At 42.2% G+C, this 14,901-nt stretch overlaps 1 protein-coding gene across 1 annotated transcript in view; it reads right to left on the bottom strand.

The window, feature by feature from the left end:
* PKHD1 (PKHD1 ciliary IPT domain containing fibrocystin/polyductin) overlaps positions 1-14,901 on the bottom strand; it is a 233,032-nt gene that overhangs the window by 22,230 nt on the left and 195,901 nt on the right. The window contains exon 60 of the mRNA XM_056488194.1: positions 6,122-7,127. Within this exon, the coding sequence (XP_056344169.1) occupies positions 6,122-7,127 (1,006 nt within the window). The remainder of the gene's footprint in view (positions 1-6,121; positions 7,128-14,901) is intronic.

The following is a 14,901-nucleotide window of genomic DNA, read 5'->3' as shown; positions in this document are numbered from 1 at the left end:
TTCAGCTTTGATGCCCAATTTCAATTCTACCAGAAGCAAAAAACAGACTAAACTTCACCATTAATCAGACAGATAAATATCCTATTGACACAGAATCCTTTCACATAAAGTCTTTTTACATCCATTGTCACCACCTTCACTGTGGGAAGATGTGTCTGAGTCTCTGAGTTCCTGATGACCACTCACCTGTTCTGGCCCATCTGGCAACTAACAAGTTTTCCACTAGAAAATAATTATGAATTGACAATAAAAATTGCATCCTGATTTCAAAAGTACAACTTGATCATTTTTATATGATATAGCACTTTTTGTTTTAGTCCCCACTTCATGCTCATGACATTTTTTATCCCATCACTACCATAAAGAACCCATTACAGAATCAGAACTTCCTCTGATGGAAAACCCTCTAGGTTTTTCATGTGGACTTTCCCACCATTTTACTAGACTGTAAAAGAGATGTTGGCCACCTTAATTATCCCCAAACTATTAAATAAATAAATAAACAAATAAACAAAATTCATATTATAATTTTGGCCACTTGGGGGAAAAAATCATGAAAATAGTATTGAATGGAAATGTGAAATGTTCTCATTCTAGTTCTATTGTAAGGCTCTTCCAGTCGACTATCTGAGGAGGAACCTACTTCTATTTTTAAATGCAAATTTACCTCTCTATGCCTCTTTTGCTCCTGGTTGTCATTGTCCATTACTATTGAGAGATTCCTCACTGGTATTTGCTCTTGCAATGTATTTTCACAGATAGAATATCGTTCAGATTTGCTTTGCCAAGTTAAAAAAAAAAACCTCTTTACTAAATGGTTTTATTATTCTATTTCTTACTTCTTAAATAAACTCCGTTTCCATGATCATTTAAATGTCCTTCCTTTTATTTACTTGAATTGAATTTATCCTTTTTTGTACACCAACTGTGAGTGGCACATTCTACATAAGAATATGTCCTCTACACTGTCCCTGTGAATATCTAACCTAAAATTAAATAAGTTTAAATTAAAGGAGATTTTAATTTTAGTTTAAACTCCTCAGTATCACCACTTCCACACCTTCACTTGAGTAGTGCAGCAGATAAAACTTTGAAATTATCTCAAGTTCTACAATATCTGCAGCTCTTGACATGGAGATTTTTACATCCTGCCTTTGCCTGCTCACTGGAGGAAAAACTTGCATACTTATGCAAGAAAAAATGTTGTCATGTCTTTTTTTTTATAAAATCCTGTGCAATTCCACAGAGCAGCCTGCCTGAAACCTGCACAAAGGTTACCAAATCCAAGCAGTTTGAGGTTAGGAAGAGTCTGAATTAATCTAGTTTGAGCTCCAGCCCTGCTGCCTGTGTATGTGCCATGTGACACAGAGAATTAGTTGTAATATCTCATTTAGTGCTCTGCATGGGAATTGCTGTTGGAATGAGCCATTCTTTGATAATTTGCTTCCCTTCTATTCCTTGCTGTGAGCCTCAAATTTCCTGCACAAGCATCATTTTTCTCATGCTACCTCAAACACCACTCTCAATAAAAAATATTTGTTGTTTGTATCAGGTTAAAGGTTGATCAAGAAGGAGCAAAGCACCCTGCTTTGTGTGAGGATGGGGACTAAATGGCTTCTGGACTACTGTCCAGAATTATGTTTTGTATAAAGGCACCTGCACAGACACACACAGTGCATTCATCATTGTGCTTCTTGTCCTTTCATACTTACATTGGTATTAGGAAGATTTTGCAAAAGAGAGATTTCTATCTGTAATTACATCACAGTATCTGCTACACACAGGCATTTCACAGGAAGATAAACTCTGTGATAGACATCTCTGACTCTCCAGCTGTGCAAGACTATAGCAGTCACAGCAATCACCTCTGTCTTCTCTTGACAAATTAATGAGCCGTGCTTGAAATGACCCTAACAAAGGAGTTAAATTAAAATCATGTATAAAAGCACTTCCAATCATAACAGACAAGCCATATTTTTTAAAGGCTTGGCAATGTGATTTACAGACCTACTAATACCTTACCACAGCAGGGTTTCCAAGGCTCCCCTTCAGCCTCACTGTCCTGGGCTGCAAATGAACATCCAGCCCGTGCTGATTAAAGATCTTTTTGCAGTTGTTGTTGTGTTATAGAATCATAAAATCATTGAGGTTGGGAAATATCTTTAATGAGTCCAGCCATTAACCCAGCACCTTCTTCACCTCCAAACTGTGTCCCAAAATGTTCCATTCATTCACCTGCCTTTTAAACATTTCCAGAGATGGTGACTCCACCACTGCCCTGGGCAGCCTGTCCCAATGCCTGACCACTCTTTCAGTTAAAGATTTTATTTTTTTTTCTTCTAATATCTAACATAAACCTCTTCTGTTGTACCTTGAGGCTGTTTTCTCTTATCCTGTTGCTTGTAACCTGGGAGAAGAGACTGACCCTCCCCTGGCTCCAACCTCCTTTCAGAGAGTCATTGAGAATGATGGTGATGCAAGAGAATTCACTGCTCTGAAAGCCCAAGGAGATGGGCCTGGCAGGTTCTGTGTCTTTCTGATGGTCCAATTGGGTTTTGCACAACCCAGGTTTGAAAATATTCCTCTTTTCCTTCCACAGAAAAAATACACTGGAATACTTTGTCTGGCTTGCAATCCCAGCCCCATTACCCAGGCCTGTGCCAGCATGTGCTACTTAAATGGAGACAGATAGACAGTGGGGACAGGACATGTCCCAACAGGAAAACCCTGATTTCATTTCACAGGTTATCTGTGGCTTTATTGCATCAGAAATGTCAGCCATGAGTAATTCCAGAAAAGCTATGACTGATGGAGAGCAATAACTAACAGTGCAGAGGAGCCTGAGCAGCTGAGGGTGGTGAGTTCTGAGCTGGTCCTGCGACTGGTGATGTGAGTGCTCTCTTCTGCAAAGATCCCAGGTCTTCCCATAATTGGGGCAGTGAACCCAAAGCTTTAGGCTGGCACTGCTTTGTGTCTGTGGTAAAACATCCTCCATCCCAGGGAGCTCTCCTGATCCTTGCTGCTTGGAATATTTTCACAGTGGGCACAATAGGAAGACAAAAACCAGCTGGGACAGCAGTCCCAGTGTGGAGATGTCATTTGTGCCTGAAAAAACTCAGCTTTGAGGGTTCCTTTCTGGCACACAGAAGATGGTGCTTCTCTTCTTTAAATAGTCTCTTGGATAATGTCTTGGGATCATGTAAATCATGGAATGGTTTGGGTTGGAAGGGACCTTAAAGATCATTCTGTTCCACCCCTGCCATGGGCAGGGACACCTTCCACTATCTCAGGTTGTTCCAAGCTCTGTCCAGCCTGGCCTTGGACACTTCCAGGGATCCAGGGGCAGCCACAGCTTCTCTGGGCACCCTGTGCCACAGCCTTACCACTCACTCTAAAATTTCCCACATCATTTTTCTGCTGTCCCATTGTGCAGTGTCCTTCAGTGTAACACAAACAGCTCCACTGACAAGAGTGATGCTGATCCAAAATACAGTATATCTTCAGAATTTGACCCGAGTTCAGATTTGGTCTTGCACTTAATCATTCCTCTTTGGGCTTAATACAATACCACAAAAAAATCAACAAAACCTCAAAACCAAAAGCACAAAAGAAAAGCACAGCAAAACAAATCAAAACAAAACAAAACACAAGAAAACAACAAAAAATAAAATCAGCTCAAAAGAAAACAAAAATAAAATTCTCCTCCCCCTAAAAAAACCTCCAAAACCTCAAACAAACAAAAAAATCCCCACCTATAGTTGAAACTAACAAACCAAAAACAAAACAACAAAACAAAACAAAGATTCCTAAAGTCACAGACCATTGTCCTTCTTCTGGCTGCTTCTCCACCACAAACCACACAGTGTCTAACAGAAAAGTTAAGCATGTGAAGAGCAGTTTGTATCACTGGCAGACATCAGCATGGTCCATGGGTCAGCAGTAAATGGGAGAGGATGTGGTATTAATTACAGGGGCTAAGTCTTAGACAAATCCAATTTCTTTCTTGCATAGATGGAATATATGGAATATACTTATACTTGGATAAGGCTCAGTAGTGCTCAACATCAAAAAATAACATTATGCAATATCAAGAGAGTACACAGTAAGGTTGCCAAACATCAAATCCCATGTCTCCTATTAAAAACAGATGGGATATTACCTTTTTCATATTACCCATATGCTTTTAATACAGTTTCAGGGTCTGATGCTGAAATACACTGTTCTCTGCTCCCATCCCATCCCAGCCCTGCTCTTCACAACCTCCTCTGCAGATAAGAGCTGACATCTGGGCTGTGCAAATCGTGGCTGTAAGAGGCTGAAAAGAGCAAGACAGGGAGAGAGGAAGGAGGGAGAGAAAGGATTGTTTCTGTAGAAGAGAGGGGGGGAAAAATCTTCAAAAAGTGAGTTTTGGTACTGAATATCAATAAAAATTAGTATGTACAAAACTGACCAAGAACTGTGTAACTGGCAGAGCTCAAAAGGGAACCCCAGAGGGAATTATTGTAAAGCAAAGGAGTGTCCTGTGTTGTTCTGTCAAAATGAGGTGAAGGTTTGTTGCTGTATAAAGACACTATTGATAATATGCATAAGGGTTTTGTGGACTGATAAACTACCAACAGAAAAGTCAAACTTGGCGTCCCAGATAATGTGGGATGTAGGATCTGGGCAAATGGTGGGAATTGGGTTCTGGAAAGTCAGAACTGAAAAGGAATTAAAGAATACAGTAAACAAACAGAGGACCATGATCTCTCCTGTTTCTGTGGAAGAATGGGTTAATGGAATGATTGAATTGTGCCAGTAGAAAATGGGATTAAATATCACTTTTACATTTGGCTCTGATACCATGCAACCATAGAATACCAGGTTGGGAGGGACCTCCATGATCCCTGGTCCAACCTTTATTGGAAAATCATGGTCTAGTCAAGGTGGCCCAGCACCCTGTCCAGCTGAATCTTTACAATGTCCATAGCTGGGGAAACCACCAAGAAGGAAACCTTGATTTTCAGTCATGCACACTTCCAAACAGATTCAGAAATAGAGAAATAGAGAAATAGAGAGAGAGAGAGAGAGAGGGAGGGAGGGAGAGAAAGAGAGAAAGACAGAGAGAGAGAGAGAGAGAAAGAAAGAAAGAAAGAAAGAAAGAAAGAAAGAAAGAAAGAAAGAAAGAAAGAAAGACTCACCAGAACTCAAACATTTTGTTTTCCAAAGCAGACAGTGAAGTGATTTGATTACTCTGAAGGTATCTGGAAGAGGAGGAGGAAGAGTCAATGCCCAGAAAGTTACTGATGCAAAAGTGGAGGAAAGAACCAGATGCTCTCATGGGAATCTGTAGGTAGAGGCTGACAAGAGGAAATGGGCAAGTATTTGTGACAGAAAGAGCAGGAATAGGATCCAACATCTAGGCACATGGTCAGGGAGTATTGAATGTGTCCAGCTCTTGTATGGTCATGACCAGATGGATGTCTAGAATTTTAGGCAGAAAGAACTGCCAACACTAAGGCATTAAAGAGAAGAGTAGTGGCTTGTATCATGCAGGATTTTGAAGTAAAAGATTAAACAGATTTTTGTGACCTAAAATTTTAAAAATATATGAATAAATGTTTGGATCTTCAAATACTTAAGGCAACAACCAATCGTCAATAATGCATCCCTGCTGCCACATCAATTTATAAACATTAATATACTGAATAGTTTAGAATTCAAGAGCTGTGATAGCCAGAATTAACCCAATTCTTTATACTTTCAATGCAGACTTCCAGGAACTCTGTACCTCATTTAAGGCACCACTGACATCTCTGCATTCCAGAGATTCATGAGCACCAGCAGAAAAATATGGAAATTGATACTTGGGAGTCCAGCTTGGGTATAGCTCCAACATCACAGAATTATGGAATGGTGGGAGTTGGAAGGAACCTTAAAGATGATCCAGCCCTGCCTTGGACACTTCCAGGGATGGGACAGCCACAGCTTCTCTGGGCAAGTCATGGAAATTTTATAACATGTTTCAGCATGGTTAATCATATTTCAGTCAATGGAAAACTTACTTAATAAGAACATCAAGAGGATAAATTGCCTAACTACACTTAAATCAGTATCTGGTGATGATACATCTGCTACTTACCCACTGTTACCTTCTCCTGGGGACAGCAAAGCTGACTGAATCACCATTAAGGTGTCAACTGGCAAGCCAAGGCCACTCTGAAGGTCTCCAGTCTGATGAGTGTTGATAATGGTTCTGGCCAAACTCTTTAGGCTGTCACTTGTGAACTCATTCCTTGGATGACCTGGGAGATCACCGAGCTCAATGATCAGCACTCGTGATGGACCAGCCCCATCAGGGGGATGCAGAGCCCGGGTGCTCCCCGGTTGTGTCCCCTCCTCCTGTGGGCTGTATCTGCTCTGAAAGGCTGTGCAAAATGCCATGTTAGGGCACTGATATCTCTTTTTGCTGGCATTGGCTGAGATTACCCTCAAAGTGCTTTCACCTCCCAGCACATTATGGACAACTCTGACTTGGTCATGGCCAACCTTCAAGAAATGAGCCAATCGACGTGTCATGGTTGCCTCACCCTCTTCCCCAACAGCCCCAGGTACACTGAAGGCCACAAGAAGGGAAAGGCCAGCAACCACTTCCACAGGCTCCTGCTCATGGAGGAGCACATAGAGGAGGTTGTCCTCAAAGCTGAAGTAATTGGCTCCTGCCCCTGCATTCAGTGAAAAAGAAGATGGGGTCGGAGAGACGTAATTCCCTTGGACGAAAACACGAAGGCTGAGGGGTTCAGTGAAGAATATGGCCAGGGGCAGCCTGGTTGTGTTTTGGCCACCAAGGAGGTAAAGTCTGAAAGCCAGAGGTGCCAGGTCTGGGAAGCAAACCGTGGTGAGTTTGGTGGAGGGCAGAACAGAGGAGAAAGCAGAAGGATGCTCTGCAGGGTAACACAAGGAATGTGAGGCCTCGCCAGTGAAGGTGTCCATGAAGCTGCCAGTCACTGTAACCACTGGGAACAGTCTCTGGCTCTCCACACCAGAGTCCAAGTTTTCTAAGATGACAATTGCATGATCTGTCTGTTTGCAGAAGTAGCCTTGTACTGAGGGCTTGAAGAGGCACTTGCTGTCATCTCTGTAAATTCCTGGAAGAGAATAAAGGAAGATGGGGAAAAAAATAATTGTTTCACACATCATCTCAAATTTTTTTAATAGCTCCTTATTTTCCCGTTTCAAACTTAAAGTCACTTTGTCAGTGATAAAAGTGCACATAATTTTAAGAGAAGCCTGGACACTGAGGGATATTAAATAGGAAGAAACTGCATCTACCTCCAGATGTTCTGGAGTTTAAAATTGTTGAGGACTGAAAACAAATGACAGAGAAGCATCACATATACCTACCTTGCCCTTTCTAGATATCAAACTACAGTATTCATTGGAAGACAATACATGCAAGACATTTTTTTCTGACCCATCACTTTGTCCCCATGTTCTTGTGCCTTCTACATTTTTCCTGGTCCCAAACCTGTAGAGTGGTGATGAATCAGGGCATGACTGCAAGTGTTTGCAAGGATAATTTAACCCTACAAAATGCTGTCTCATCCCACTCACAGAGACTGCACTTCAAACAAAACACTAGAAAGGACAAGATCATTAATCTACTCCAGTGATAAAGTTTTAGAAGCGGAAGAAACCACCAGATTCAGATTCCTACAAATATGGTAGACTCTCACACATGTTCCAAATGTCCAAACTCTCCCTGCAGTCAGCTGAGATCTGGAATTTCAATCATTTGCTCACAGGCAGGTGTCTAGATTTGTTTGGAATGTTCTGAGGTACCTGAGACATGTGACACAGGGTCTATAAAAGACATATGCTGTGCAAGGACAGCCCACAGCACCAGAAATTATACTAAACACACATTTGTGTAACTGAAACACGCCCAATTCCCCAGCCATCTATACAAAGCAGTTTTAAAACAGTGGAATTCACCCTAAAATACTTCTGTTTAGTCATCTGGATTACACTTTACTATCCTATAATTTATTGACCAGAGGTGGGATCCTGTCTCTTAAACACAAGTGAAGAGTGTCACCTGGATTTCTTTTGGTAGCTGCAATATCTGGAGGTGTAACACAATGAATGGGAGTGCAAAAGCCACTTTAGACAACACTTTGTTCTTTCACTGAATGTAACAGGGGTGAATATCATTACACATATCCCAGACTCCCAAGTGCCTCTGCAGACAAACCAAGAGGATCCTTTTATGGAAGGCTCTAGAGAGAAGAGATGTAATCCACAACATCTTCTGAGTTAGAATCATAGAATTACAAAATGGTTTGGGTTGAAAGGTTGGACCCTAAATATAATCTAGTTCCAATTCTCCTGAAAAGGACCACCTTCCACTAGGCCAGGTTGCTCAGGCCTGCCCATCCTACCTGTCCTTGAACACTTCCAGGGACAGGGAATCCACAGCTTCTCTGGGCAGCCAATGCCTCAACCTCCTCACAGTAAAGAATCTCTTTGCAATACCAAATTTAACCCTACCCCTGTTAGTTTGATACCATTCCCCCTTGTGCTGCCACTCCAGACCTTTCTCAAAAGTCCTGAAAGGTGCTACAAGTTTACAGTGGGCTCCATCTGACCAAATACAGGTCTCTGCTTTAAGATGAGAGAAATTGTGCCTCAGGCTGTAACGATGAGATCACCACTGATTATAAAGAGAGAATAAAAGTAAATGAGTTCAGATACAGGCACCAAAACCATAAACATTTCTGCCTGGAGCATCTTAGAAAAATATGTATGTTTCTGTTTTTTCCTTCCTCTCTTCAAAATGAAATCAAAGGAGGAATTTGCTGCTGTAGCCAGCTAGACTTCTTCCCTCACCCATCCTGCTCCTTCCTTAGTCAGCTGTGCTCACAAATGTGTTGGGCAAAGCATGGCCAATGTCCAAAGTAACTCTCTGCTCCTCATTCAGCACCTGGGGACATGTATTCAGTTCTCATTAAAAATAAGGGACAAAAACATCCTTGGGAGCCACAAACTTCTGGATGAATAAGAGGATATTAGGGCACCAGGACATCCCTTATCAAAGACACCTTATTTGAAAATTTCTGCTAGACAAAAGTAGCAGACTCCTAGGAAAGAAATGAGCTATGAGAAGTGTTGGATGGAGCTCTGAGCAGCGTGGTGCAGTGGAAGGTGTCCCTGCCCATGGGAAGAGTGCTGGAACTGGGTGATCTTTAAGGTCACTTCCAACCCAAGCCATTCTGTGATTCCATTAAATAACTCTGGGATCTGCCTCATCTCAAAGCCTGGATCCTGTGGGTTCTCACCTATTAAGTATTTTCAGGGGAATCATCATGTGCAGCCCGTGGTCTGTGAACATTCCCCAGAATGATCTCTCCCCCTGCACATCACCAAGGGAAGAAATGGAATTACACAAATGTTGAGCTCTGCTCAGGAAGGATGTCCAAGTGAGATGGGATCTGTACAAATCCCCCTATTTTTAGGCACCAGCTTACAAATTTGCTTCCCTTTTTTTGCTTTTCCCTGGGTTTTTTTCGGGTTTTTTTTTTGTTTGCTTTTCAGCGAAAGTATTTTGCTGTAGTATTTTGCTGTCAGTTTGTGCTGGAGGCAAAAAAGACAGTGAAGAACAGCTCTGTTCAGAGCAGAAGTGGAAATGCTGTGCTCAGAGATGCTGGAATTGTCCCGGAGCGCTGGGAGGACGCGGTGTGCCGCCAGCAGCCTGCCCACAAAGGCTGACACATCTCACCCAGGCTCTCCTGGAAACACCCCACCTCCCCCTGGTGACATTTCTCATGTCTACAAATGGGATTTGATGATATTGCATGATTTCTCAGGACTCTCCTTAGCCCTGCCTTGCAGAGGGGGCTGCCTTGGTGTCCTGCACACACTCACACTCATGCACACACACTTGTCTCCTTCCAAATCATTGCTTGTCTTCCTCCAAATGGCCTTATCTGCCAGTCACAATTTCTGCAGCCTGCAATTTCGATCACTTTTAAATGAAACCCATGCTGGCCTTAGTAATCATAATGTCATTTACAATTTACCACAAAACACGTTTATTCGGTTAGTAGCACATTGGAGAAAGAGAACTCCATATGAACTCGCCACTGAAGCCCTAATCTGATTATTTCCTCATGAAAATCCAAGCAGGGGTTCTTGTAAGAGGGGTCTGAGAGGAGAAGAAAAGAGTGAGTCCTGGCCACAGCTGACTCTGATAATCAATGTGAGCAGATAAGTGACGCGGCGTGTCACGGCCAGCAGCTAATCTGCCCCAGGGCTTTCCTCTAAAAAAGGCCAGAGTGGACAGGACTTAATAAATACTGAGTGACCACTGAATATTGAGCTGACATGTGCTATTTACATTGGTGATGAACAATAGCAGTGATAAATTCCAGAAGCACCCCCCCCCGCCATGGGTGAAATTGGATTACACAGGTTCTATTTGTATGTGTTTGCACACACACACACGTGTGTGAGAGGGAGAAAAAAGGGGGAAAAGATTCAGCCATAATCCTTAGAAATGTGTGGGAAAGATGGAGAAGATATTCACATATTGTTGGCCTTCACACTGGGATCTTGTGCAGGCAGAGAAGGGGGCATGTGTCCTTTGGCTCATGAATTCACCTGTTTGTCCTCTCCACACAAGAAGAGAGAGAAAAGATTTGTGGAATGTGTGTGTGTTCACCCTCTGCAGATAATTCCTCCACCTCAGCAAGCAGACTTTGCTTTCTGCAGGTTCCACCCATCATCAAGGCAAATTTATTATTTATTTATTTATTTACATAAACACACCAGCACATACATCTAGATGAGGTTTTAGCACTCAGGTTGCTTCTAGGGCTCCTGACAAATATTAACTTTGTGTCAATATTTGTCCTTCCTGTCATGAAATGAGGATTTTCCACCTCATTTCACATTTGAAAAGAATAATGTGCCGAGGGGGCTCTCCTTGCTTAGGAAAAAAAAAACCTCCACCACTACCACCATCACCATCATATCCTTTATTTAGAAAAATGGAGAGAAGTGGAAGGAGAGAAGAGCATTTTTTAAAATAGATGTTTTGACTTAAAGGCACATAGAGTCCTTTACAAGTCTCCTGCCTTTCCCCTTGTTCCCCAACGCCAAATAAATAAAATAAAATAAATTCTACATTTAAAATTGAATGAAATACATCAACATTAATGATTTTCCCCTTCAGGTTAACACCACCATTTGCTTCAATAATTTTTACCCATTTCGTGATAGATTTCACAATTCATGGTACAAGGAAAAATAGAGTCTCTTTTTGACAAAAACAAAAGGCAATGTCAGTTTTTTATCAGAATAAAATAAATCTCCCACAATTTTCTTTCCATCTGACTGGATTTGCCCATCAGTTATTTCTAATTTAACTACAATTATAGCTACAAAAATACAAAAGCAAGGAGGGGAGGCAGGGGGAGGGGAGAGATAAATGGGACACTGTTTAGAAATTGCAATTCATTGGCCTTGGGCTGGCCAGCACATATCTTTGCTGAGGGGGAAATATTCATCAGCATTAACTGCTCCTTTTGACCTGCTGACATTCAAATGGGAAATAAAAGGGGAAAAAGAAAATGGTCCAGGAATAGCACCTTGGAAATGCAGAAAAGGTAAATTATTCTGAGTTTGGTGGCAGAGGAAGGCACAGTGGTACAAATGTTTCTTGTGTGTTTGTGTACAAATGTGCTGGTTTTGGTTCAGGCAGAGTTAATTTTATTCACAGTAGCTGTTTTGGGCTGTGTTTTGGATTTGTGCTGAGAAGGGTGTTAATAGCACAGAGATGTTTTCATTATTGCTGGGTGGGGCTTGCTCAGAGTCGAGGCTTTTCCTGCTCCTCACCCACCAGTGAATGGGCTGGGGGGCACAAGGATTTGGGAGGGGACACAGCCAGGACAGATGACCCCTGGTGACCCAAGGGATATCCCAAACCTTGTGGGGACATGCTTAGCACATAAAGGGGGGAAGAAGAAGGAAGGGGAGGACATTTAGAGTGATGACATTTGTCTTCCCAAGTCACTGTCACCTGTGATGGAATCCCAGGAGAGGTTGAACTCCTCCCTGCACATGGGAAGTGCTGAATGAATTATTTGTTTTACTTTGCTTGCTTACACAACTTTTACTTCCCCTGTTTAAAGGTCTTTATCTCAAATTTTGTCCCTTTTACCCTTCCAGTTCTCTCCCCCATCCCACCAGGGCTGAGTGAGTGAGGCTGAGTTGCCAGCTGAGGTTAAACCATGGGAACACACACACACATAAATATGTACTCATAGCAGGGACCATGTAAATAAAAATAGAGTGGCTGCTTTAGGCTGTTAATCCTTTCTCTTAAAGAAAATTATTTTGGAAGGAAATGAGTGTCATAACATCACCCTGTGTGGGGGTTTTATGCTCTCCTGTTTATTGTTCTTCTATAAAAAACTTTGACCCCCCCCCCCAGCCAATTTCAGCCACATTTGTGAACTCAAAAATTCTATGTTCCTTCAAGGTTTGTAAAATTAGGTGCCCAAGTAGAGAAAAGACAGTTATTGGTGCTTCCTTTGAAGGAAGGTCAGTAGTAAAACTCTTCTTACACATCCTGAGATCAGCATTCACCCTTCCCTTTCACACGCAAATCCAAAGTAAAACAGGTGTAGTACATGAAATATTTGCTCTTGCATTCATTGTGTGGGTGCTTTGATATGGCCACACACACTGCAACTATTCATTCTCTGTAAAACCAAGTGTTATTTTCCTCTTTCATACAGCTGTACATTTTTATATTTGCATCAACCCTTCAGAGCTCCCCATGCCTGAGAGGGAAGGCACATGTTACAGATGACAATATATCTGTCCCAGTCATGAACAAAAAATTACAATTTCCCCGTTCCCAGAGACAATAATAATAACTCATTCTTGACCTCAAAGCATCAGTGCACAAGTAAAGTCTTAAGAAGAGAGAGCAGCAACTCTCTGAGGTCAGACTGCTCTCCAACAGGGATCAAAAAGGGTATGGGAACAAAGCATTCATATAGCAATGTTCACCCAAAATGCTCCTCAAGCTTTCAGTGATTTATAGGTCAGGAGCCTCTCGAGTCAGAGAGATCATTGTTGGTCGTTGTATTTGAGAGAAAACACCAAACCTGTCTCACAAAACCATGAAAAGCTGGGGAGGAGAATAATAACCCAGCCAGGAAAAAATATCTTGAGCCCTCTCAGAGGAGGTGGGTCAGTAAATCTGGGAGATCCATTTAGTGAGGCTGCCCTGACCAGGCTGGATAAAGGGATTTTCCTTCTAATTCCACAAATCTTCACAACTGCAAGGTGCCACACCTGGAAATACCTGTGTCCAGAACACCCAGCTGGAACTGAGCTGCTAGAGCATTTTATCCATCAAAACTTATAAAACAACAAATGCCAAATCAGATTCCAGTCACTCAGGTCAGCTGGCATGGCATTTCCATAGTATTAAAGTCACAGACCTTCCAGAAGACAGTGATCACCTCCAAACTTCATTGCTGAACTAGATCCTGACACTGTCTAATCTTTGGGAAGCACCCAGGAGTTAATTTGGATACTGCTGTGTTGGCTGGGACAAAAGGGTGCTTGGAGCTGTGCTCTTGATGCAACAGGAACTCCAGTGTCCATACCTGGTGCTGCTTGACTGGGTAGAGACCCATTCCTGCCACTGCCAGCACTGGCCCAGAGCAGCTTGTCCATAATTTCTCTAAACTTAATCAGAAACACACAATTGGGAAGGATTTTTGTCTGCATTATCATTAATGATTTGGGGACTTTGGTCATTTTAGTGATCTAGACAACACAAAAGTCCACATAATTCTTATTTCAAGAACAAATCCAATGCAGTAGCAAAAGTGTTACCAGATATTTTATTGTGCATGGAGACAAAAGTGGTTGAACAGCCTGGATTGGAGCTTTTAGACAATCTCATGAATCAGGTAAGACAAACAACCTATTCTCACAAACCTCTTGAAGTCATTAGCCACCATCCAGAAAGCAAACTCTGTGTGAGATGGGTCCTGTCTCTCAGGAAAGACAAATAAAAATGCAAAGAGAATCATCTTCTGGACCCTATTATTTCACCTTTGAAAAACGTGCTGTTCCACAAGTATGTTTTTTTCTCGTGTTGCTACCAAAGCTACTCCCATTTTCTTTCCCTTGAAGATAATCCTGACTTCCTTTAGGTGTTTTTAAGAGGATTTTTCCCTTCTCCTGACCAGCAACCTCGTGACTGAAGCTTTAGTCACACCAATACCTGTGACTCAACTTAAGGAGAGGGGCAGCAAACAGCAGAGTTTTTGTTGACAATATTCCAGTCGACATCTCTCTGGTCTAGGAATGATAAAACTACCACTACCAGCACCACCTGAAAGCAGAACAGCAACTTTGTCAGATGCCAGACCTAAAAATGAATGTGGCTGTGCCAAGCACTGCTCTGAGCTGTGGATATAATGAGTTCTGAATGGGAAGTCCCGGACACAATAAATCTGTGCCATATGTGACCATTTCCTGTGTCAGTTCCTTTCTCATAACCAGTGGAGGCTTCGCCCTCCCCCTCACTTTCCCTTTCATGACCCCACACCAGGGCTCTGAAATCTTTCAGGGTTGCTTTTGGGCCCCAGGCCTTTCCACAGCAGTTGCATAAATAAATGAGTTTGACAGCAAACATCATAATGGTTACGGTAATTTGTGCTCCACACAAGTGCTTGAGCTACTCGCTGGAGAAACAGGGGAGGAAAGAGCTTGTTCTGTCACCACAAACAAAAGTATGTTCTCTGACAAGTGGTGAAAGAATTAGTCAAATAAACTTGAACTCTATTCAGACCATCGATGTTGAGGACAGGGAGGTTCTCAGCTTCGCTTTCCCTC

The sequence above is a fragment of the Oenanthe melanoleuca genome, chromosome 3 (genome assembly GCF_029582105.1).
Source record: "Oenanthe melanoleuca isolate GR-GAL-2019-014 chromosome 3, OMel1.0, whole genome shotgun sequence".
Lineage (NCBI taxonomy): Eukaryota > Metazoa > Chordata > Aves > Passeriformes > Muscicapidae > Oenanthe > Oenanthe melanoleuca.
The sequence above is the reverse complement of the archived record's forward strand: the minus strand, read 5'-3'. Positions and strand labels throughout refer to the sequence as shown.